The 24,427-nt window shown below is 38.7% G+C and overlaps 2 protein-coding genes across 3 annotated transcripts; both read left to right on the top strand.

Annotated features, from left to right (window-relative positions):
* Positions 1 to 176: 176 nt before the first annotated feature.
* Positions 177 to 5,618, top strand: cry5 (cryptochrome circadian regulator 5). 2 transcript variants are annotated; one of them, XM_072380280.1, is made up of 11 exons: positions 177 to 236; positions 1,104 to 1,328; positions 1,655 to 1,849; positions 1,943 to 2,061; positions 2,185 to 2,339; positions 2,550 to 2,690; positions 2,809 to 2,976; positions 3,083 to 3,223; positions 3,511 to 3,662; positions 3,744 to 3,964; positions 4,080 to 5,618. In XM_072380280.1, the coding sequence occupies exons 2-11, from the start codon at positions 1,114 to 1,116 to the stop codon at positions 4,139 to 4,141; spliced, it is 1,569 nt and encodes a 522-aa protein (XP_072236381.1). In that variant the 5' UTR covers positions 177 to 236; positions 1,104 to 1,113; the 3' UTR covers positions 4,142 to 5,618. The 2 variants fall into 2 exon arrangements, with proteins under 2 accessions (XP_072236381.1, XP_072236382.1); XM_072380281.1 differs by having other exon boundaries at positions 182 to 212.
* A 4,182-nt stretch (positions 5,619 to 9,800) lies between these two features.
* Positions 9,801 to 22,464, top strand: alpk3b (alpha-kinase 3b). The gene is made up of 14 exons (XM_072380282.1): positions 9,801 to 9,895; positions 10,138 to 10,374; positions 11,639 to 11,760; positions 12,034 to 12,151; positions 12,754 to 14,011; positions 15,831 to 17,904; positions 18,783 to 18,930; positions 19,165 to 19,292; positions 19,403 to 19,438; positions 19,520 to 19,794; positions 20,018 to 20,106; positions 20,214 to 20,431; positions 21,356 to 21,404; positions 21,494 to 22,464. Exons 2-14 carry the CDS (start codon positions 10,247 to 10,249, stop codon positions 21,768 to 21,770), a joined length of 4,920 nt encoding a protein of 1,639 aa, XP_072236383.1. The 5' UTR covers positions 9,801 to 9,895; positions 10,138 to 10,246; the 3' UTR covers positions 21,771 to 22,464.
* Positions 22,465 to 24,427: the final 1,963 nt, after the last annotated feature.

The following is a 24,427-nucleotide window of genomic DNA, read 5'->3' on the forward strand; positions in this document are numbered from 1 at the left end:
ATTCCCCTGGCTATTTCTGCACAGTGTTGACACCTGGTGGACACGCTGACTACGTGCTTGTTGGAGGGTGGAGTTCCGTTTTCTAAATAAAAAACCTGATTGGCTGGTTTTGCTGCTTTCGTAGCAGTTTTGTAACACGATCAACGTGTGTGTTACCAAACAGAGTTTTTCTGTAGCTACGGTACTGAAGCTGGAAGGGATTTAAGCCACGGGTCAGTTAAAGTTTCTCTGAAACAGTAAGCAACATTTACTTTTACATTCCAAAGCGACGTTTCCGTGACGTCGCTGGATCATAGCTTTGGGTCCCTGTTTTCATTGTTGTGTTTCTGCAACAGTGTAATGTATTTAAGTGGATGTCTGTATTTCCTTATGCACGCCCTTCTGTTATTTTTTATTTATTCGAAGATGTTAATTGCAATGTACTGTAACTGCAGCGAGGCAGTTGTTTACATGTTAGTGATAAAAATTTTAATTGCATTTGTTGTTGTTTTGCGGACTCTTTATTACGGTGACCGACACGTGCAAACGGCAAAACAAATCCAACAGTAAAACGCTGCAAGAGAAAAATGCGGCAATCACAAAAACGACAGGAGCACACGCGACGCAAACGTCAAAACGACTGCAAGAGAGAAACGCTGCAAGTTCACTTAAAACACAGCGGAAGTTTGCCAGGCTTCAAACCCATTACAATCAAGATAATAATTGCCTTTCATAGGTTACAGTGAACATTCTTCAAGTGACGATGACAGTGTGGTCCATGTTCGGTTGCCATCTGGAGACAATCCACTTTCTGACACCCTGGTCAGTTATCAATTGTGTGGCATTTCACGTTAAGTGAAGTGAAATGATAATATTTTCATTTGATGAAATGTGTCATTACGGCCAAGAGTTTAAAAAAGACATTTAGAAGAAAATATTTTCTTCTCCTTCATTACTATGGTCGATCTCCCATAGTCCATCCCCTATCCCACAGGTCGAGACCCCCTAGTTGCATGTGTTTTGAAGTTTGCCGCATTTTTCTCTTGCAGAGTTTTACTGTTGGATTTGTTTTGCCGTTTGCACGTGTTGGCCACCGTACATATGTGCCATATATGTGTTCACAGGTTCTCAGACATGGCTCAAACATGCATTCACTGGTTTCGCAAGGGACTCAGGTTACATGACAACCCAGCACTGATGGCTGCTCTGAGAGACTGTAAGGAGCTATACCCTGTATTCATCCTGGATCCTTACCTCCATAACAACACTAGCGTGGGCATCAATCGCTGGAGGTTCCTCATTGGAGCACTCAAAGACCTGGACCACAGCCTGCAGAAACTCAACTCTAGGTAGCAAGCTTAGAAAGTGTTCAGTTTAATGAAGAATTAAGTATTGATTTGAATGCAAATTTTCAGACAGGTATCATAAAGGGCGTTTGGCAACTGGACTCCAATGAGAAACAATATCATTTGGGCAATGGAGTTCTGGTGGCTGAGTTTGGAGGTGTCTGAGAAGGTAGAGACGACCTGGAGAACCCAGATGAGGAGGAAAGATTTGGACACTGAAAGTCGAAGTGAAACTATTGCAGTGCTATTTAAAGAATGAGTGCCCTTTGAGGGTTGTTTGACTGGTGTTCAAACACGTGTTCTCATAATGTATTATTTGACTCCTTCAGGCTGTTTGTCGTCAGAGGAAAGCCAGAAGATGTTTTCCCCAAACTGTTCAACGAGTGGAAAGTAACAAAGCTGACCTATGAATACGACACAGAGCCCTACAGCCTGAGCCGCGACAAAATAGTGACCACGTTGGCCAAAGAACACGGAGTCGATGTCGTTTACAAAATCTCACATACTCTTTATGACATAGACAGGTATTACTCATACCAATTGTGTATAGAGAGTTTTTATCCACTCTTTTTCTCCATTATCTGTATTTTATGTTGTGGCCTGTCATGTCCCTGTAGGATAATTGAGGAAAACAATGGGAAGCCTCCTCTTACTTATATCCGCCTGCAAGCAATACTTAAGGCACTTGGTCCACCTAAGAAGCCAATTCCGGCTCCAACCTTGGAAGACATGAAAGGTGCATCACTAACAGAGACACTCTGTATTTCCATTGCATTTTCATTGATATAAAAACACTTGTCCAAAATACTAATATGACATTTCAGCAGTGATTTGATGAAACCTGTTTCCTTTGTCAAAGATATCAAGACGCCTTGTTCAGAAAAACATGAGAAGACATACAGCATTCCCACTCTAGAGGAGCTTGGCCAGGACACCTCGTGTCCTGGAGAGGAGCTGTTTCCAGGGGGAGAGCAGGAGGCTCTCAGGAGACTAGATGAACACATGAAAAAAACGGTACATGAATCCCACATAGCCACCACTTCTCTTTATCTACAACACTGAAGGGTGTGAAAAAGATTGTTCTGGACAGAATTTAATAAATTCATGCAGAGAACATCACAAGCGATACTAGCAAACTGTGAAGTTTTTGTCAACCGTTGTTTTCCAACATATGATACGAGTTATCCATCTAATTGTTGTCTCTTATCTGTTTCTTTGATTCAGGGTTGGGTGTGTAAGTTTGAGAAGCCGCAGACTTCCCCAAACACTTTGAGCCCCAGCACTACTGTCCTCAGTCCATATATCACCTTCGGCTGCCTGTCAGCAAGAACCTTTTGGTGGAGGCTCACAGAGGTCTATCAGGGGGTGAGTGTCACATCACAGCGCAGGTCTTGCCATCTAGCTAATCTGGCTGCACAATCACATCTCCCTAATTCCTTAAACTAAGTTCTCTCATCTTTCTCTGACCTATGTGATTATGCAGAAAAAGCACTCAGATCCGCCAGTTTCCCTTCATGGGCAGTTGCTCTGGAGAGAATTCTTCTACACTGCTAGTGTGGGCATCCCTAATTTTAACAAGATGGAGGGCAACCATGTGTGTACTCAGGTGGACTGGGACACTAACCAAGAATATCTAGATGCATGGAGAGAGGTACTGAGATTGAAAAGTGGGATCGTGTTGTCACTGCAGTCACACGAGGGAAAATGTTGTTTCTTTTTTCCTTGAATCATTCATGTTGTGCTTGATATGTCTTAAGGGCCGGACTGGTTTCCCCTTTATTGATGCCATCATGACTCAGCTGAGACAAGAGGGCTGGATCCACCATCTGGCCAGACACGCTGTTGCTTGTTTCCTCACAAGGGGAGACCTGTGGATCAACTGGGAGGAAGGCCAGAACGTGAGTAGATTAACTAGTATGTTCAAGCATAAAACCCGCCCAGGTTCATGTGGATTTGTTGAGCAGCTATAGAATCAAGTCACAAAGGGAGTGATCATTGTCAAAGTTTGGATCACCCTACAAAAGTTACAGTAGCAATGATATCATTGCATTGTTGGTAGTGTAGTCTTAACAAGTAAAAAAAAAAAAATTTAAATCCTTCTTTCTATGTAAACTTGCCACTAAGAATGCAGTATTGTTTTAAAAGAGTAATGAAAAAATTAATTCAGTACTACTCCCCCCTGAAGGTCTTTGAGAAGCTCTTATTGGATGGCGACTGGGCTTTAAATGCTGGAAACTGGCAGTGGCTGTCAGCGAGCGCCTTCTTCCACCAGTTTTTCAGGGTTTATTCTCCCATCGCCTTTGGCAAGAAAACAGACAAAAATGGAGACTACATCAAGTAAGGTCACAACTTTAAATTCACAGTCTGAAAAGGAATTTCATGAAATAATTTGTAATTTTTTTTTTTACCATATTGCAGAAAGTACCTTCCTATTCTAAAGAAGTTCCCAGCTCAGTACATTTATGAGCCTTGGAAAGCTCCGCGCAGTGTCCAGCAAGCAGCAGGATGCATTGTGGGTAAAGATTACCCGCGTCCGATTGTAGAGCACGAGGTGATCAGCAAGAAAAACATTCAGAGGATGAAGCAGGCTTATGCAAAGAGATCTTCAGACAGCTCTAAGTCACCAACCAAAATGCCAGGTATTGTCAGAAACATACTTTTATAAGTACTTTATTTCCTCAGATGATGGTCATGTTTGCAGTAAATCTTGCTTTTAGCAGAATTTGAAAAAGACTGTCTTTGCTCTTCTTCAAGGTCTGAAGCGCAAGGCTCCAACTGTCACTGACAAGCTCCAGAAGAAAGCAAAAACGGCGTAACTGAACACAAGTTACTGGATGTTTGCCTCTCAATGAGGTTTACTATATCTTCTTTTTTGTTATATATATGAGCAGTTACCATTTTATTTGTTGTGCTCTGGATTTATTTTTTTATTTTTCTACTTTTAATGTCCCACTCCATCAACTATTAATCCCCTGAAAAGTCATCGTCATTAAAATTGGGAGATTTTTGTCATGAAAAATTGCTTGAAGTAGATAATTTTCCTCATTCAATGAATGAGGATTTATGAAAACTAAAGTTCCACCTGCCAGCAGATGACACTGTCTGGCCTGTGTCCAACCATCTGTGTAACTGGTAACTCAGTCATACAAATTTTAACCGGAGAGTAATAATCAAAATGGGAAGGTTAAACCATATTAAGTTCACATGCAGGTGTAAGTACCAGAATTGTGGTGTATTCATTTATTGTCACTTTCCTTTACTGATATTAGAAAACCACCGTTCCTTGAGTACATTTGGAGCGAGCTGTTAGCCACCAAATTTCTCATCTCGCTCTCGATTCCCAGCTCACTCTGCTGGGAGAGCCAGTGGCTGACTTTATACTTGCGTGACGAAATCAAGCTGTTTGAGTCACATTTGCAAAGCAGTTGCCTGAAAAATGAAGACTGTAGAACTGTACCCTCTCTGGTATATTTAGTGAGGTTTTACAACTCACTTCTGTCTTAGCTTAACATCTTTGGGTAAGAGTTGGTATATTTATAGGTTATGATTTCTTGGTATCACAGATGTAATCGGAGCATATAAAAGCTGCCATCTTCCCAACAAGGGCAAAACACACCTTGTAGCCTCTTCTATGACGAACATCACCAAGGTGTTGATGGCTGATTTTGCCCATGGCATGTTCCTGTAACCCATTAGGACAAAAAGAAAAGGAAAAAAAAACCTTCTTATGTACATATTAGGAAGGCTGAAAATTTGATTTTTTTTTTTATCAGAAGGGGATTTATTTGCTGATTTTCAATGTTTAAAGAGGTTGGGTTAAATACTGTAGATTGTTTACTGTAGAAGAGAAATATTTCTTACTTTGGGATTAAGTTTTTCCAGAAGTTACTGACCTCAACTTGTTTGAAGACACACATTTGTGACATGACAAATCCATAGTAAATAGAAACTGTAATTGATCATTGATTACTAATTAAGTAAGTTTGAAAATGTAAGTATCTAGGGAGGAATGAAAAGCTGGAGAACATTTAGTGTGTGTTGTTATTGTGCACCATTTCCCCCCTCTGCATTGCAAAAAAAGACAAGCACATGTTCCCAGTTGTTAGTAGGAAAGAAATGTTCAAAAAAATCTTTTGTAAAATAATATATAATCATCAAATGCATTCACATATTTTGAGCTAACTGCTAAAACAGGATTAGCACATAAGAACGGTTCACATTACAGTGGCATGGATCTGGGACGCAGCTACTGTCTTCCTAACGTGTGGTTCTTTGCTTTTCTAGTGCAACTGATATCATGAATACCTTGCAGTTACATCCATTATATTCCTACTCAGATATTTGTATCCCATTCAAATAAAAAATACACAAAAATATATGCTATTGTCTTTTATTTATCTTCTAAAAGATCAAGTATGATCAAATCTTTTTCTTCAGCTTTTTAGTAAGTCAGTGAACATAGTTGCCAAAAGTTGCTTCATGCTGTTGCCAGTAGAGGACACTGCAGTTCTGTCTGCTGAGGCATCTTATCACACTGGTGCTCACATAAGCGGTTCAAGTGAATCAGTGACTTTCAAAAACAGATTGAAAGCCTTTGTTTTACCATTCTTGTTTAGTTTTGTAATCTCTCTAAACAAAGTTACAAATTTGTCCATCCAAAGAAAGGTTTATTATTGTTCTTAATTCTAACCACAATCTCATTAGGGCTGAACTCCATCTTATCACTGGTGTGCATTCCTTCTGACTGCAAAGTTTATTTATCTGGTTTTTGAGGATTCAAATTTTCACGTCCTCATTCATAAATGCAAAACAGTGGCCACTGGATTGTGTCTACGCGTTATTACTTAGGGTCCATAAGTCAGAATAGGACAGCACACTAGGCATGCTTACTGTCTCTGCTTCTGATTGGCAGAGGGCAGTTTGAGCAGTGCGATGCTACATGAAGGCAAGATGTGTGTGTTTGTGTGTGTGGGGGTGAGCAAGCAGGGGACAGACAGCTGTTCTTGGTGGTCAAGTGTTCTCCTGTTTCTGCTTCCTTGGAGCTGACACTGGTGTGAATATCGAGAGGATGATGTCAGAGTCTCAGCGACGGGGCAGACGGCTGTACAAAGCCGAGCTCAGTTTCCACAGAGACCTGTCAAACATCAAAACAATCAGCTGTCCAACTCTGTGTGCGAGTAGGAGTGTGTTTCCGGGCCACTCGGCCAGTCAACTGTCACAGCTGAGCTCAGCAGGTTGAACAGCAATCACCTAGACCAGTTGCACATTTATATTTGTTTTGTTGGGCTTTTTTTATTTATTCATTTTGCTTTTACTTATGAGTGACAAAAATATAGCTGGATATGTCTCTCTGTTTTCTGATCCTATGAATATATCTTGCTGGCCAAATTTTCTGAATGATTCTTTAATTTTTAAAACCCCACTGTAACCACCTCCTCCCCTGTTGGTCCACTGGTGTGCCCCTCACCCTGAGTGTCTGTGTCGACACCTAACCACTCAAGCCATCTTGGATCCGTGAACTGAAAGATCCCAGCTGAATAAGAACAGCATGTTCTCAGGCAGCTGATGTTTCATGGAGCTTTAATAGTAGCGATTTATCTCAGAAGCGTATTTACTGGAAGCACCAGCATCAAATAATTGATTCCCACTCACTGCGCTGCTTGTTATTAAAGCATTGAGTGTTTAGTTGTTTTTTTTTTTTTTTTACAAATCTTTTCCCTTATTACCAAGGCAAAGACTCATAAAAAGCTTTAATGGATCACCATTTGTTAGGAATGTTTTTCATCAGCCAGCATTACGAATTAACAAAAGTAAACTCAACCACTTGATGGGGGACACAGTCACTGAAGGTGGGATCTAGCCTCATCTGCTTCAGCTGGGTCGGTTCAAGTTTCCATCACCATCTTCAGAGAATTCCAAACAAAGACCTGGCGAACTGTTTCAGTTAGTGCAAAAACGCCTTTTGAGACACTACTTTACTTGATGTGAACTTAGACACAGCATTCCTAATAACAAAAACGGTTCGGATGAATTCGTTGCACCTGAAAAAAACAACACAATGTCATTCAGGACAGGACTTAATGGATTGCTGGAGGCTGAGGGCAGGTGCTCTCAAATGTTGATCCAAAGCTAAGAAGATACAGGAATCTTGGTTTAGCAGATTTCGGAGTAAAATAACTACTTAGTTGTTCACTGTTTACTTTAGGTTGTGCAAATTACATCATAGATGGATGTACAGTGATGGAAGAGGAAGTTGTGAGTTGAGACTAAAAGGTCACTATTTATTTTATGTTCATGAACTTGTGAAATAAATGCCAAAGTGAAACTGAGGAGCTGTCAGTTGTCCAACCTACCTCATACATTTTGGTCTATCCTTGTCTCTGCCAGCCACACACAAACACGCATATACACACCTCTTCACACAACCTGGGCAACAACAGGCCTGTCGACCTGCTTGTCCATTACCACAATGGTTCTAATGACAGATGCTGACAATTTACATTTGTGCATCCGGACCTGTCTTCTATTTCTGATGATGCATAATTATGTTTGCAAAAGAGAGATAATAAGAGCCAGGGGTACTGATCTCAGAGAGCATCATCAGTAGTAACTCCGGATTAAGGCTCATCAGGATTTTTGAAGTGCTAGACGTAGCAAAACATGAGGCAACGGATGAGCAAGACTGAGTTCATGCCCCAGCACTGACCTTAGGTGAATTCAGACTTGGAAAGTGTTTGTCAAAACACTGACTTCCTGATGTGTTTTGATACAGAGAGGGAGTGTAACAATAATACATAGATGCCAAAAATAAAGAAGATTGAAATGTCTGGTTGGATTCCTGTCAAAAACCATCAAATTCTTTTCTTTTCTTGGAATTAGACACATTAGTCTTCTTTGCACATTTCCAATGTTGTTTTATTATGTCTTCATTGTTTGATTTTATTTATTTATATAAAATTTTTTCTTATGTAAAATAAATTAAATTATATTACCAACAAGCACATTTAATTGCAGTCACATGGCAGTGTTTCCCAGCTCCTGCGGCGTTTCCACACCCTGTTTTGCTTTGATTTCTCTCCACACTCCCCATCCAGATCATGCTTTGCCAACTGTGTGTTCCAAACCCCTATCATAGAAAATGACCGCAGTCCATGCATGTCTATGATCACAGTGCATGTGTGGCTCTGCAACTAATGGAATTCATTGTTCTATGCCAATCTGTCCGTTTTGATTGTTAGCATCGCCATAGTTTATAAAAATACAAGGATATTTCTCCACTGCGAGGGAGTTACAAAAGAACATGATGGATGGATGGAACAAAACTTTTAAATAGCTGAAAGGAAGGCACATAGACATGTGTAATATGATGAGTATAATCAGATTGATACCTTTGAACTTGATAGGTAGAGCTCAGTCAGGAAGCAATAATTCATTTAGTACCAGTGCCAGTTGGCCAGGGTCTGTGTTTTTAATTTTGTTTACAGTGCAAAAGAGGCATGTTACTGAGGTAATTTCAACATTTTTGTTTCCATTGTTGTTATTTAATATCTTCTTTAAAATGTTATCCCAGAAACTATTGATATTTGGATATCATATCTAACCAAAAATATATTATTACATTATATAAGATAGGATCGACGAAAACTTAAACTTAAACCACTTAAACTGCTGATCTATGATGTGTGTGTAAGCAACCATGTGTGTTTGTATGAGCTTGCATGCTTGCGTAAAGATAAGAGCACATAGCTCTTTGGTCAGTGGCATCTGCCTATATAAGGCTGTTCTATTCCTACTGCTTTTTCTCAGGGGACCCAATGTAATTGTCAGCTACGGGACAATGCATGCCACGGAACTTGGTAGGCTTCATCTTACTATACAATTTACATTAAATGTGCTCTTTTGACCTTGTAGAGAGAGACAGTTCTTAAGGATGATGAAATAAATGTGTCACTTTGTGCTGTGTTTGTGACGTCTTGAACTTTAACAAGTGGAAAGTAGCTTTATGATGACAAAACTTAAAGAAAATGCTGCTCATTTTAGTGCGCTTGCAAGTAAAGGCGTCAACCTCTCGACTGACAAACTTCTGTGATTGTTTACCATATTCCGTGCACAGACTTAAAAAGTCTCGAAAGAGCAGCCAGGGACTGACTACGTAAGTGGTCCCTCTCCTCTCTAAATAAACTACAGACAGTGAAAAAAAAGATTGGTTTGACTTGATTTTTTAAAACCTCTCCTATTTGCGGAACTACCAAATCTGGGTGACCTATTATCTGACACATGATAGTGATGAAATTTTATTTTTGAAAGGATTTTAAAGGTTTAATACAGAAGTTGTTGCCACATAGCTTTTCCTTTTTTTTTCTTTTCTTTTTTTTTGTTGCACGTTGTCTTTGCTTTATAAAATGGACCAAAGGCCAGTTTTGGAAAGTGCGATGTGCTCTTGTGCCTATTTGCAGGCCAACTATAAATAGTCCTAGAGCCTACGCATGCTCATGTTTGATTGGAAATTGCAGCGCCTTAAGTCAGTGCCTTGGGGTATCTGTCATAGGAGGGGAAGAAACTTCTGAATGGTGAGTTAAACTTTATGAAACAAACTGCTAAATACTGTCAACGGAAACTGAGTGAATGAATTGGGAAACATGTAGATGAGGAAAAGTATAACTTCACAGAGCATCTCATGGATAGTTTTGTTTTTAATTCTAAACTCTAAATTTTTTTTAATTCTAAAATTCTAAACTCAAATTAAGAGCTGTTAGATTTTTTTTTTGTCATGTCTTCCGTTTTAATGTTTTCATTCATTGTTCTCTTTTAGCTTGAATCAATCTCTCAGGACAAATCCAAAGTAAGTGAAAAGAAATCTTCAAAACCTTTTTTCCTGGAGAACTTTTTTTCCTCTACAACACCATTTCATCTGGTGGGAAATGGGTTCACGGAGGACGACGACACGCTCTTCTTTTGGGAATGGAAAGTCCAGCAATGGGGATGATGTCAGTGGGAGTAGCCGGTCCAGTGGCTGCAGCTACCTCTCTAACGTTAGGCCAGGAAACAGGTACAGACCCATTTACAGTGGTCTCTGGCTTGTTGAACTCCCTCTGTACATACCATGCTGACCAACTTTTGCTCTATAATAATACATAAGTAATTCAATATTTTCCTGACCTGGATTAATGTGTGTCACATGGTCTTTCTTTGTTTGTTACCATGGTCACCCAGAGTTTAAATAAGCTGCAGATTAAGAGCAGAATCTCAGTTATGTACCATGGCCCCCCTTTCAAGCATACCCAACAGTTTCTGCATGGAAAGATCTTTTGATTGTATGAGTAGTGATGTCCTTCAGCTTTGCCTCTTTAGAGATAATAGCAACTGGGCTGGATTTCATCACAGCACAGGGCAATCTAAGCATTATTTATGGAGTTGCATGCATTGCTGTCTTTTTAACAAATGTTTTATTCAGTCAGTTGTATGTAGCCATCACAACACAGCTGCTCACAAGCTTTTCTCTCAGAATCTATAATAGTTCATAAAAATGCAAAACACAGATTATCACTTTAAGCTTCATTTTGTAACAATATAAATGTTGACATTTTCAGCACTAAATGAAGATAAATTAAGTATTTTTACTTAATTTCCTATGGTCTATAGCCTTGAAGCGTGATCGCCTTTACCATTTGTTTCTTGTTTTATTAGTTTAATCATGAGTGATATTCAATAAAGCAGATCTCCAGTTGTGCCTACACACAAACACTGCAATAATAAACTCCTAACATACATGTATATTATGGTGTAGGTGGATTGAGTGGGTATAGAAAATGGATGGATAGATGTGTGCAATGTATGTGTGTATATTAAATACGGATTCAACTTTCTTTAAACCAGTATAGTCTTATTTCCAGTAATCAATGTTATTTGGACTGATAATACCTCTCAAAAGAAGCCCTGCTATTCACACTTTGATTTTACATATAGGTTCCCCCGGCTGAAAGCCAAACCTTGGTTCACATCCTTTTTAACTATGGGCAATATCATGACTATGACATCTTCTTTTGTCTAAGTTTGTTGCATAGATGTTGAATGTTTTAATGTTTCAATTGTTTCATACATGACCTAGATGCAGACAGTGTAAATTATTAGAGATGAGTTCTGAAGATAGACATTTTGTATTTTAATTAGAATTTTACTGCCATCTGCTATGATATCACTGAATTTAGACATCTGTTGATTGGCTGAATAATCCAGCCTTCAGTTTAACTCTTTTTATTCTGAGAATATAATATAGAAAGATAATTACAGAGTTGCTCCTTTTGCTTGCACAGGAGCACTCTCTGCACTGTGATGGCACACTTAACAGAGGAAAAGCAGCCTTCCTTCGTGACAACCCTGAAGTCAAAGGCTGTGTCAGAAAGTTGCAATGTAAAGTTCTCCTGTGTGGTTACAGGTAAGCACATCACATCTTAGTGAAGCATAAGCCCTTGGTTCAGATGTTATTGCAATAAGTAAACTGAGACACATTATACAATACAATAAAATGCTAAACTACCCACAAAAAGTAAGTACGATGCTTACACTGTGATGTTTTATGGAAATTAAGAGACAGAAAAGTTCATAGTACTTACTGAATAACATGCATTGAGCCTAATATTGCCAACAGTGCAAATGATCATTAGCAAAGAAAATATTCAATATTGCCCTGTTTTTCTCTTTGTCTCAGGATACCCTGCCCCTCAAGTTACGTGGTATAAGGATGATGTGCAGTTGGACAGATACTGTGGTTTGCCTAAATATGAAATATTCCGCAATGGACAAAATCATTCCCTGCACATTTACAAGTATGCATATTCAGAAACATTACATAGCATATGACTGCACTTGTTTTATTGGAAAACTACTGAGCTTGATATTGTTTTAACCTTTATATGAAAAAAAAAACATTAACTGTTTATCTATATACAGCAAACACATTATTTCAAAATGCCAATATCATGCTCATTTACAAGTTTTTCAGCAGAAGATTATTCATTGTTTGAGGCATGCTAAACTACTCACTAGGCAAGCATTATGGAAATGTGTTTCATGATGATGTAGACAAGTTAAGGGGGAAAACTTGTTTGAGTCAACTAAATAGCAGTATTTCATGTTGGACATCCTTCTGTGTTAACTTTGGGGTTTGGTAACTTTGTTACTGTGCAAATCTTTTCCGTGCAAAACACATTTCCATTTACAGTGCAATTTAAAGCTATATAGCACAGTGAAGTAGAGCATAATATTTTTCAAATTCTCCTTCGTTGAAGTAGTCCAACATACACACGGTGCCTTTACATTTTTCCCCAAAGTGGCTATTTCATAATATCTTACCAGAAACTGTTTTTGTCTGTTCACCTTTGAATTAGATGATAATTGCCTGCTTGTTGTGACTTTGATCAATTTGTAGATGCACTGTGGACGATGCGGCTATATATCAGGCCTCTGCCATCAACAATAAAGGTATCGTGTCCTGCTCTGGGGTTCTTGAGGTGGGTGAAATGAACGAGTTCAAAATCCACCAGCGCTACTTTTCCAAGCTGAAACAGAAGGCTGAGAACAGACGCAGGGAAACAGAGGGTAAAGAAAACCAGGAGCCACTAAGAACCATCAGTCCAGACCGCACACAGAGGAAACGCCGCTCAACAATGGAGGCCTTTCTCAGCACTCCTAGCTCCATGGAGGATGAGGGCAGTGAGGAGAACCATCAGATTGTGGCTCTCAAGGCTGAGGCCAGGTTACAGGAGGTCACTGTGGAGGAAGATGAGAGAAAGCCAGCTCCAATCACTAATGGAGCGGTGCCTGCCATGACAAAAGGACAGACTAACAACGACAGTGGGTGTAAGAGTGGGACATACATATATGACCCTGATCATAAGATTTTTACCCCTCAGCATCCAAAGTCTCCCTTTGTTAAAAAGAAGATTAAAATTTCCACCAGTGCAAACATTGGAAAATCAGATATTGTGGGAGAGACAATGTCCACTGAGAGGAGGACAAAAGATGAGACCCCTTCTTCTGTAGCTCCTGCCTGCACTAAGACGTTACAGACCAAAGGGAACCCAGAAGAGGTTATGGAAGTAGAGGACAATGTCAGTTTATCAGATTCAAGCTTAAGAGACATGGACAAACGATGTGAGAAAACAGCAACAGTAACAGCGGTGCTTACTGAGAGCCCTTCGAAGGATGAAAACATATGTATGGTAACTGAATCCTCACAGATAGAACATCTCTCTGCCTTGGTGTTCCCTGCTGCTCTTTTGTCTCCAAGTCATATTGTATCAGGAACTGAAACAGAAAAAGTAGCAAAATATGAGAAGGAAGGTGATCACAAAGTTGTTGAAGAAAATTTGGAAATGCAGAGCGAAATTCCTGATGTTGCCTCAACACAAAAGCAGTCAAGTGTCACATCAACACTGCTTAGCAGATTAAAAGAGGATATTCATACAACAGAAAGTGTTACATGCATGGCTATTAATGGGAAGTCAAAAGCAACCTCCGATGGATGTTTTGCAGACAGTTTCAGTGAGTCAGTGGACATACCATGTGACAGTAGGATTGTTTTGTCTCGACGTCCATGTGAACTGGCTGGAAATCAGCTGTCTGAGAAAGAAGCAAGTCCCTGCCAAAAAATGGAGTCTGTATCTCGACCAGCTGTGCCAAGTGAGGTGAGTGAACGTTTTGCATGAGCTCATGAGTGCTTTGTGCTGCCAACACAGGCCCCATCAGCAACGCAAGCATCCTGGAGCTATTTTTAGTTTTTACAAGCATGCCCTGCTGGGTGACAAGCATTTAATGACGCACATGTTGACAGTTGCTACAGGTATATGGATGCAGTGCATTTATGTATGGGGGTTGGTCTAAAAGTAGGCTTTTGTGCTTTGCTTTGAATTATACTTAACATTACATAAATTAAATAACTTTACAAAGGTATTGTTTGAAAATTTGGGCAGATATACTTGGGTTTTTTTTCCAAGGCATTGATAGAAGATTAATACCCCACTTTATATGGAAGTATTAATGGCAGTAAGTTTAGCCTAGCAGAAACTTTGTAGAAACCTCTAGTCTGTCAAAATATCACTATTTTAATTTTTTCGTGTGTTTTCTTTATTTTTGTAAAAATTGCAAAGTGCAAAGGTTGCCTACAGATACATCCATCGGGGTATGGATGTGTGTGAATGTAGTAGGAAGCACGTAACTGTATGGCAGGTGCTGTATGGCCTGTGCTGTATGAGTGTGTGAGTGAATGGGTTAATGTGGCATGTAGCGTTAAAAGCGCTTTGAGTGGTCAGCTAGACTAGAAAAGCACTATACAAGTAAAGTTAATTTACCATCTACCATTAAATTATTGAGATGTAAGACATGTTATTTTATATCTTTGGTCAAAAGTAATTAGTGGTTCCCCCTCACTTCCTGTTAGCTATCTGGCTTTAAGCTAGCATTACTGGATACTCATGACTATTGTACCAGTCTTACAACCAACATTTCAATCTGTCCTCCAGAACAGAAATATGTGTAGTCCCTTTAACTAATAGTAATCTTTAACTATTATGATTTTACATTTAAACTTAGTCATTTATTAGAATAAATTTGACAAATTAAGCTTTTTTTATTTTTCAAAGGAGCAGGGTTCTCATGGAGAGACTTGTCAATGTACCCAATTAGTGCTTAGGATTGCCTGTCTATCTTCACTGATTATGCAGTCATCCAAACTTCAGCTGCATGGTTGAGCACTGACGGCACTGAGAGCTGAGACAAAACACTGCATGGCTTGAGCACTACTTAAAATAATTTGCATTCCTTTCTGGTCACCCTTACATGTAAAATAGCAACCTTGAAAGACTCCCCATGTCAGACAGAGGAATGGAAAACAGAAACACAGATATGACTTTTCAAAGACAATTTATTTTAAAGTTGATTCTGAGTTTGCATTTTAAAATTTATTGTGGCTAATCTCGTCCATATTATATTGAGTGGTTCAGTTCAAAACCAAACTTTAAAATGAACTTGATATACACGCTCACATTGTGCAGCTTTATGGAATTGAGTACTGTACCAAGCTTATGTTTATATTATGTCCCTCTGCTGTGCAAGTTTTTAGTATCATGGTCATAATGCATTATTAAGTACTTAAGCAAAGTTTAAGTTTTATGCTACATTTGAACTTGAACTGACTGTAATGAAATAGTATACAGGATGTAAAAATGCATATGTATGTATAACTTTATTGTGTTAACAATAATTCATATACTAATAAACCACATATTAGAGATCCTGTCCATAGAAAGTGAATGTGTTTAACCAGGGTAAACTGCACATACTAGCTTCTATTTCTCTCAATCCGAAATGTGTTTTTTTTCTTCCCATTCCTTTCTCTGTGTGGTGCTGGTTACGCTGTTGCTGTTTTTAAAATTGCATGTGTTTATCCATGTCGAGCATAGCCAGGGATAAGGGAATAAGTATTTACAGCATGTATTATGTCTCAAGGTTACACAGCCCCATGCAAAGATGAACGGGAATGGTGCACCTGTCAACCTTAAGCTACCACCTGACCAGTGTACGATTGGCTCTCAAATGCCACAAAAGACAGATGACATCCAGACCTCCTCTTTGTGCAAAGGTCTTCAACCAGCCACTGACGAAATGGCACAGGATTCATGGGAAAATTCCAGGGAATCAAATGAGAGCTGTTCAAGCCCTTTTACAAACCTTCATAAGTCATCGCTTGAAAGACCTGGTGGTGGTGAGAACACCCCAGGGTGTAATGTTTCGCTCGCAACCCTGCAAAGCCAAGTTGATACAGCTATAAAAACTGTTGAAGGGACAGAAATAAAAGATGTTGAGAAGGTGGAGGGTAATGACCTAGGTGAGTTCTCAGTACAGGCTGACACTGTGGCCCCAAATGAGAAGACAGCTGAAATGGAGATGGAAATTGCTGATCTCCATAAGATGGAACAAAGTAAAACAAAAAAGGCCAAAGATGCAAAAAATAAAGTCTCTGGTAAAATAGAAAATTCTTACACTGAAGCCATTATTAATGAACCCATATCAAAAGTGGTGGAGAAAACCAATACAGAATTATTAAGTCTGAAGTCAGATGCATTTGAGACTGCTGTCCCACTCCCAGCAAAGATGCCAGAAAATACAATCTCACTGGACCACAGCATAGACTTTAAAGAAATTCCAAAACCTGTGACAAAAGTTATATCTATTGCTGAACTTTTGAGGTCTCAAATTAAGGCTCTTAACCTCACGCTAGCAAACTCGGTCTCGAGCATACCAGTCCATGCCAACTTAGAACAAGATACTACCATAACACATGGAGGAGTATGTCAGGAATCAAAAGATGATAACGGAGAATGTGAAGTGGAAGGGAGGATGTCAAAACCTGACAAGGAAACTGAGACGGACATTGTGAATATACCTCCCATCAATATAAAGACAACTCTTATGGAGATTTATCAGCAACTAAATGAAAGTGAACATGAGCAAATTCTGACTTCAGATGCAACTCTAACACCAGTCCAGGATTTGCATGGACCTCATTGGATCGTACCTAGCTCTCTCAGAGACACTGATACAGCTATAGACATAACTGGACTTCATGAAAGTGCCAGAAAATATAATGAAGTTGTTATGGACCTTAGCGAGGAAAGTGAAACAACAGCTGTGGTTCCCATTAAAGCTTCCTCAGTTGTGGGGAGCAAAAATGTTCAACACAGCCCTTTCCCTATGACTTCAGATGAGGATTCTACCAATAAACTTCTGTCAGTTTCAAATCAACCTGAAACTGTTATTCAGGAATCTGGGTCTCCACTTACAGTGACACATATGAAGGCCAGTATTCATGACGCGAATGCTACAATTTTTGAACAAACCAAAGATAAACCTATTCAAGGCGACAATGTGGAATTGATGCACAAGCTCATTCCAGAAATAGAACTCAACATCAATATGAAAACACCTTCTGTTCAAAACAAACTTGAGGAACACAATACTAACAGGGTTTCCTTGCAGCAACTACAGAAATATCCTTCTGAAAGTGAATTTAGCACAGGCTCACCAGAGAATCAAATTCATCTTGTTCAGCACAAGAGCTCAATAGTCGGGGAAAATTTGAGATCTGACTCCTTTAACAATCTGACTCCAGAGCCTAGTCCACGATTAAAGAAAAGAAATCATATTTCTCCCATTCCATCTGCTACTCCACAAGAGCTAGCCTCTGGGGCACGCCGCAAAATCCTAACACCTAAGGCCAAACCTGAGGAGGGTGCAGAGACCAGTTCTGTCACGGAAGGCCAAAATCAGAAAAAGGAGGCACCAATGCAAAGTGGCAAGCTCCACACAGGTTCTGTGACCGTCTCTACATCTCCAAGTCTGTCTCGACGGTCACCTCTACTGAAGCCAGCAGGAGAACAAACCTCTCCAGTGGAAAGGCAATCTCCACTTTTGACCATACAGAATACTGCATCTGAAACTCAAACACCAATCCAGCTGCTCACTGAGGACATGCACACTGACAAGAAACCTGCAGAGAAGGACAAGCATAACCCATTTAAAGGTAAAAAACAAACAAAAAATTGAATAAACTGTTTTAAAAAAGGACCTAAATTCTTAATTGCTTTAAATTTTGGTTGAGGAATGGCTGCCCTTTACCATAGCCAAACCAGTGTTATAACAAAATACGTCATAGCTACTTGTTTTCTAATGGCCAATGTTCACATGAAGTTACGGACTATTGTGTTTTACAAAATTCCTTCAGGGGTTGGAGTCATGGGACTTTTATCCAGGAGACTCACATCTTGTTTGGAAGGATTTAGTTATCTTTTAGTCACTGTGTGCTTAAATTGTTATTCTTAAAATATTATTCAAAGAATTATTTTGATTATATCTTTAGACTTTCTCTACTTTTCAGATGCTGTTTACTTTTTTTCATCCACTGTAATCTTTTCAGGTTTAAGAAAATATAACGGTTTCAGCCCAAATAGACCCTTTCACAACCTTAACCATGTTATAAAACTCCTTTTCATTTCTCTGACTTTGTCAGGGAGATGATTCCTACCCAGCAGCCTGCCACAATACAGTAACCTTCTCACAACTGTTTATTGTAAAATCAAAAGAGTTTTCCATGTGGACCATAGCTGTTAGATATTTTGGTGAGAGATGGTTTGGTTGTAAAGTTGCAGTTTCTCTGCTCTGTTTTTTAAATAATTTTAGTTAAAAAAAGTAAAAAACTGTAAATGTATACAAAGTCATTTGCACATGTGTTTACAAATCATTTGTAGTAAAAAATTTAGTCGGATGCTTTGAGTTACAGTAATCATGGTGACATTTAGTTGCAGCTATATTTAACATGTAGAAGTTACTGTACTATATTACTGAATATAGTAAAGGGTCTATCTTGACCTTATGGTCTGTCTTGGGTCTTTTTCTCTGCAGCTCCTCAAGTTATACGTAAGATCAGGGCTGAGACCTTTGCAGATGCCTCAGGACACTTGAAACTGTGGTGCCAGTTCTTCAACGTTCTTAGTGACTCTACTATCAAATGGTACAAAAATGAAGAGGAGATCGCTCACGTTAAAAGAAAGTAAGATCTCATATTGAATATGTTAAACCTTCAGTATGACAATAAACTGAACATCAGGAAAGATGTTAAATATGTACAAAATTAGTATTAGATGTTGCTTTAAGCTCAAGTTTTAAGGTGTTAAATGTTCTGCGTTGCTTGAATTGGACTGTATCATTGCGATGACATTTGTTGTGATTTGGCGCTATATAAATAAACTGAATTGAATTAAATTGTCATTTATAAATCTTTCAGCGCAGGGGAGGAAACTCAGGTCAATCTTGCTATTGTTCAGGCATCAAGCAAAGATTCTGGTGTTTATGGATGCTCTATAACAAATGATTATGGGACAGATTCCACAGATTTTCTACTCAGTGCAGAAAGTAGGTGTTTATTTTAAATACAATTTTCATTAAAAAAAATATAACATTAACCATTTTCTATGTGTAATTGGTCACAACATGATTATTTTCACACTCTCACTGTTTTACAGTCCTGCTTGGCATGTCCCTGCGTGAGGACCTTGGTGGTAAGCTTAAGTTTACATGTTTAGATGACACTTTTTTTCTGTGCTTTTCTAACTACCCTTCCTATGATCTTATTTATGCAGTTGGGGAGGAAATCGAAATGACACCCCTTATTTTCAACAAGGGATTGGCTGATTCTGGCGTCTGGGGCAACAAATTCTTTGGACGTATAATGATGATAGAATCTCACATTGGAAATGGCTGCTCCAACAAAGTCTGGAGAGCAAAGGTCATCTACGGTCTGGAACCTGTGTTTGAGTCTGGTAACACGTGTATCATTAAAGTACGCAGTCCCATAACTTATGGAGGCAAAGAGGAGAGCTGTCTTATAGAAAGGAATCTGGACATAATGAAGCAGGTAATGTACTTAAAAAGGTTGGATTTTGTCATTTATACATGCCGTCTTAGATTAGAAATCTCAAAGACACCAAACTCAAGATACCAGCATTTTCAGCATTAAAGTGAGTCAGGTGTCATGCCACCCACACAGGATTATTGTGACTTTAATCAGATTAGGAATAAATATGATACAGGGGGTTGAGCAGATCTTTACTGGCTATTTTCCAATATTCTGTGTACAGAAGTGTAGAATTCAGAACTTGGCTCGGGAATACTGCAAAATCTTCTCTGCTGAGGCAAGAGTCATAGAAGGTTTTGGACCCTCTCTTGAGTAAGTACAATCACTTTACTCTTGGTAAGAAAAAAATACCATCCACAGTGCAGGTGCCATCAAACATCTCTAAGCTATTTACATTATGATTTATCTTTGTTATCTAGGGTGATTCCAGTCTACTTGATGTACAGGCCAGCAAACGCCATACCCTATGCCACTGTGGAGACTGATCTGACAGGAATGTATAAGAAATACACTGTCTTGGATGATACAGGCAGATTATACATGACAACTGGTTCTGAGGTGGAGTTGAAATGCTGTGCCTTGCAGCACTGGATCTTTCAGTGGACTAATGGCAATCTGCTGTTCAGTCGGCTGGAAGGTGAGAGGACACCTAAATTCAACAGAGCAATGTTTAGTTTACATGTTTACTTTAAATAAAGTTATCATTTGAATTAAGAATATAGAAATGTCTTGAAACAGCCATTTTACCAGAGGTTGTCTTCTCTGTTTATGTACTGATTTTTTCCAAAACACAACATTTTCATTTATAAAACTTGTGTTAAACTCCTCTCCACTAAAAAAAATCCCATTCTTAAACTTGATAACTTGTCCATTACATGTTTTACTGTATGAATTGACGTATCGTGAACTTAATCAGTCTGCTGTGAATCTGAAACGCACCACTGATAGTCTTTGAAAGGTGAGGTCAGGCAGCCCGTACATTCCAGGTAGAAGATTGGAGGAATCGATGCTGACAATCGCGTGTTTGGGCATTACAGCTTTTTTGCCTAAACTGTATAAGAACCAATGAAATGAGAAGCTTCCATAAGTTACAAGGAATAGTTTACCATGGTCAAATGACTTCCAGGCCTGGTTATTTGAGCAGGTGCTAGTCACTGGTTAACAGGACTTAGCTGACTCTAGGGACCAAGCGCTAACTGCTAGCTGCTAAAACTGGGACCAGCAAAGAGAGATGGTGTGAGCTGACATTGGATGAGAGGCAGAGTATATCCTGGACAGTTTGCCCATTCCATCACAGGGCCACACAGAGACAAATGAGACAAACAACTTTCTTCCCAACAATTATGTCACTGGTTGAAGAGAAATAATAGTAATGATGGTCCTTCATGCATGTGTATCTTGTACTGATGGAATGTTATACTACGCTGTGTTTTGATAAAATGTACTTTTTATCAAATTTTCATGTCAAGAGTTTCTATGGTGACAATTCTCTGCGCATGTCTGTTCTATGTGTTACCCAAACAGCAGAAAAATGAACTGATTGCTTGGTGTTATTTTGCAGGTGTTGACACCAAGATCACCAGTGTTGGAATTTCAGTCAAATCAACAGGGTTAGTATATCTCATTTTACAGGTAATTTACATTTATACAGCTCACAACTTTAACACTTTGTTCTGCTGTCTGTTGTGTATCGCTACAGGCATCAAGGTTTTTCTGTTGAAGGGAACCCCAAAGTTTTTGAGCAGTTTGTCTCTCAGCACAACTGCAACTACTTCTGTGGCCTGCTTGGTCTGAGATCTCCAAAGATCATGGACTCGTTAATGACACCAACAAAGCCAAAGGGCTCCAGGAGTCCTCAGTGTGGCAGGAAAGCAGCTGGAAGTCCCAGGCTGCCTAGAAAGGCTGAGCAAAATGGCAGCAAGACACCCACCCAACACAAAGCAACTGATGCTCCCTCATTGGTTAGAAATAAATAGAATTGTATAGAATCTCTTAATAGAACTTGGAAGATCAGTATATTCACAGAGCTCAGGATGAGCCTACTGGAACCTCAGTGGTTTCCTACGTGAAGAGTAAAGAGTTCAAATGATTATATGGCTTAACTATTTAATTTAAATGGTCACCATTCCTTGCCTTATGCCACTTGCTGTTGTGAAACTCTGTTGAATGCTGCATTCATGTTTAAACCTTAGGGGTATAGCTGTTGTTTAATAAGACATACAGTCATTTCGAGGTTTTTATCCTAACAGTTAAGCACCATGGATCAGAGACTGTGATCCATCTCAGGCCAGTGTATATTTACTACATGAATGTGAGACATTTTTGACTAAAGTGGCATAATATGTTGTCTGCTGTATGGACAGTTTTCAAGTTTATTCTTTTAAAGCTTCTCTTATCAACTCAAGAAAAAAAAAGAATACTGATATGTAGTAAGACTTCAGTCACACAGCACATTATCAAGGCTGGGAGTCATCAACCTTTCTTGTCGTTCAGGAATGTATCAAAACAAATGTAACGTGACATGACACTGTTGTACAGTGTAACATAGTGCTGTGCTTTTATAATGTAACCTGACATGTTTACCTGCTATACTACTTTGCACTTTGCATTTTTAGAAACGACATCTTTCAATGCAACTGGCTGTACAATAAAAGATATGACGCCATCTTTCATGTTTTCACACGCTCACATAATACGTGACATAGTTTTTAAATTCTGAACGTCATTCGAATTAGAAATATGCATGTTTTAGATAGATTAAAGCCATCCCACTCAAAGGTCTATTTTACATCTGTTTTCACTCATTATCATAAATATCATCATCTCAGAGGCTCGTCTTATCTGAGAGGACTCTTCACGTATCTGTCATCATGACAAGCAGTAGTTTAGTTAGTTTTTTTCTTACAATTTATTGTTTATTGCAGTATTCTCAATCTGTCCTGTTGCAGTTGAATGAACCGTAAATCTATAGCACATCTTGAAATGACAAATATAGGTAATGTGCAAACTGATATCATAATACATAAAACAAATATAACTAGAAATATCTCAAAGTACCAATATAAGAAATATGCTTTAATAGCAATGTGAGGCTTTGTTAATGTTATGAGCCTCACATTGTTAGTTTATGTGTTTAAAACAATTATGTTTAAAAACTGTAAGTGAGCTTTGGCATGCTTAATGACACTACCTGTGAGGGGCTAATCCGATTCCTTCAGAGATATTGGAGGATTAAGTGTCGTCCATGCACAACCTGTGTGTGTTTATAGTATAAAAGGGTAACTTCATCATGATAATTATTTGTGATTCCCAGTCATTAGTGAGTCATCGCTTATGTAAGTGGTGGCCTCACACACATGTGAGAACAAGCTAAATCTATCCAAAGAAGTGCGTGGAGTGTCACCTCTGATGATGTTCATGAGCATGAGAGGGTTTAAAGCCGTGAACAGAAGAGAGATGACATGTTCTAATGTGAAGAAGCTGATGCTTTTGTTACATAGTCCATATACCTTTAACGCTATAGAAACTGTTGGCAATATGACAAAACAGCTACACAGGAAGTTGTCATTACAATTGGTCTGAAAGCTACAAGGTAAGGGCAGCTTTAGAATAAATTAAAATACAAGCAAAGGAAAAAAAGAGCATGAACTGTGTAAAAAACAGGACACTCTACAATAGACAATGAAAAAAGTACACACTTTTACACATCTGCAGTTTAGAACAAGAAACAAAAATGAGAGCAAACCTTAAGATTACAGTACAATACTGACAGATATCTGTCCCATGAGCTGTATACTTTAATATATGATTCCACTATTTTCTAGATTTGTGACTGAGGTGTGGCAAGAAATATGAAGAAGTCTCGACCTATCTTGAAACATAACACTCCTGCCACCTACTGTTAGTTGAATCATCCTGCTATTGAAAAGAAACAAGAAAAGTAATGAAAAGCTTGTTAATTAGCTAAATCAAACAAAATTTGACAAGACTCTTTCACTGAGGTGAATGTTTATCAGTAAATATTGCTGAGATAGTTTCTGTGTCTTTGTCACATATATGTCTGCTGAATACTGCTGATGCAGTATAACACAACTTTGGAGGGTGAACAGTTTTAAAGTGGCATCTGATGAATAATCACAATGCTATTCTGAAATAGCAAATAAAAAAGTTGATTATTCAAATAATTAAATAAAAGAAATTTAGTGCTCTCTTTGCATAACCTTTTCATAGTGTATTTTTGAGAAATAACAAACCACAAATGAGACATACCTTCATTGAGCTGTTTCCTGTCAAACATTAAAGACAGGAATTATGAGTGAAGTGGGGAAATTACAGGGAAAGGATATGTATTGGCACAGCTCTTCATGAGTAGCTCTGATGAAATGCGAAAGAGATCACACAGCATTAATACCCATGATAAGACAGAGAAAAAATGAGAGAATTGTTAGTCCCCAACAGTAGAAATTTTGTCATTCTTATTACATTTAATGAGAAATAATATTGAGTTAATGTGAATATCTTGCACTCAGAATGCAAATCTTTAGCACATTAAACACATTTACAGGATTCAAACTCACATTCTGGCTCATTAAGAGGCAGCATGTTAAAAATATGCGAAACACATTTAATTTGG

Source organism: Leuresthes tenuis, unplaced genomic scaffold (genome assembly GCF_036924035.1).
Source record: "Leuresthes tenuis unplaced genomic scaffold, fLeuTen1.0.hap1 SCAF_2, whole genome shotgun sequence".
Classification (NCBI taxonomy): domain Eukaryota; kingdom Metazoa; phylum Chordata; class Actinopteri; order Atheriniformes; family Atherinopsidae; genus Leuresthes; species Leuresthes tenuis.

Bases quoted from the DNA above. Each gene is read 5' to 3' on its own strand.
- cry5 (XM_072380280.1), top strand. From the start codon at position 1,114: ATGGCTCAAACATGCATTCACTGGTTTCGCAAGGGACTCAGGTTACAT. The intron at 1,850-1,942 runs GTATTACTCATA...ATGTCCCTGTAG, and splicing joins ACTCTTTATGACATAGACAG to GATAATTGAGGAAAACAATG. The intron at 3,663-3,743 runs GTAAGGTCACAA...ACCATATTGCAG, and splicing joins AAAAATGGAGACTACATCAA to AAAGTACCTTCCTATTCTAA.
- alpk3b (XM_072380282.1), top strand. From the start codon at position 10,247: ATGGGTTCACGGAGGACGACGACACGCTCTTCTTTTGGGAATGGAAAG. The intron at 19,293-19,402 runs GTAGGTGTTTAT...ACTGTTTTACAG, and splicing joins TTTTCTACTCAGTGCAGAAA to TCCTGCTTGGCATGTCCCTG. The intron at 20,107-20,213 runs GTAAGTACAATC...TTTGTTATCTAG, and splicing joins GGTTTTGGACCCTCTCTTGA to GGTGATTCCAGTCTACTTGA.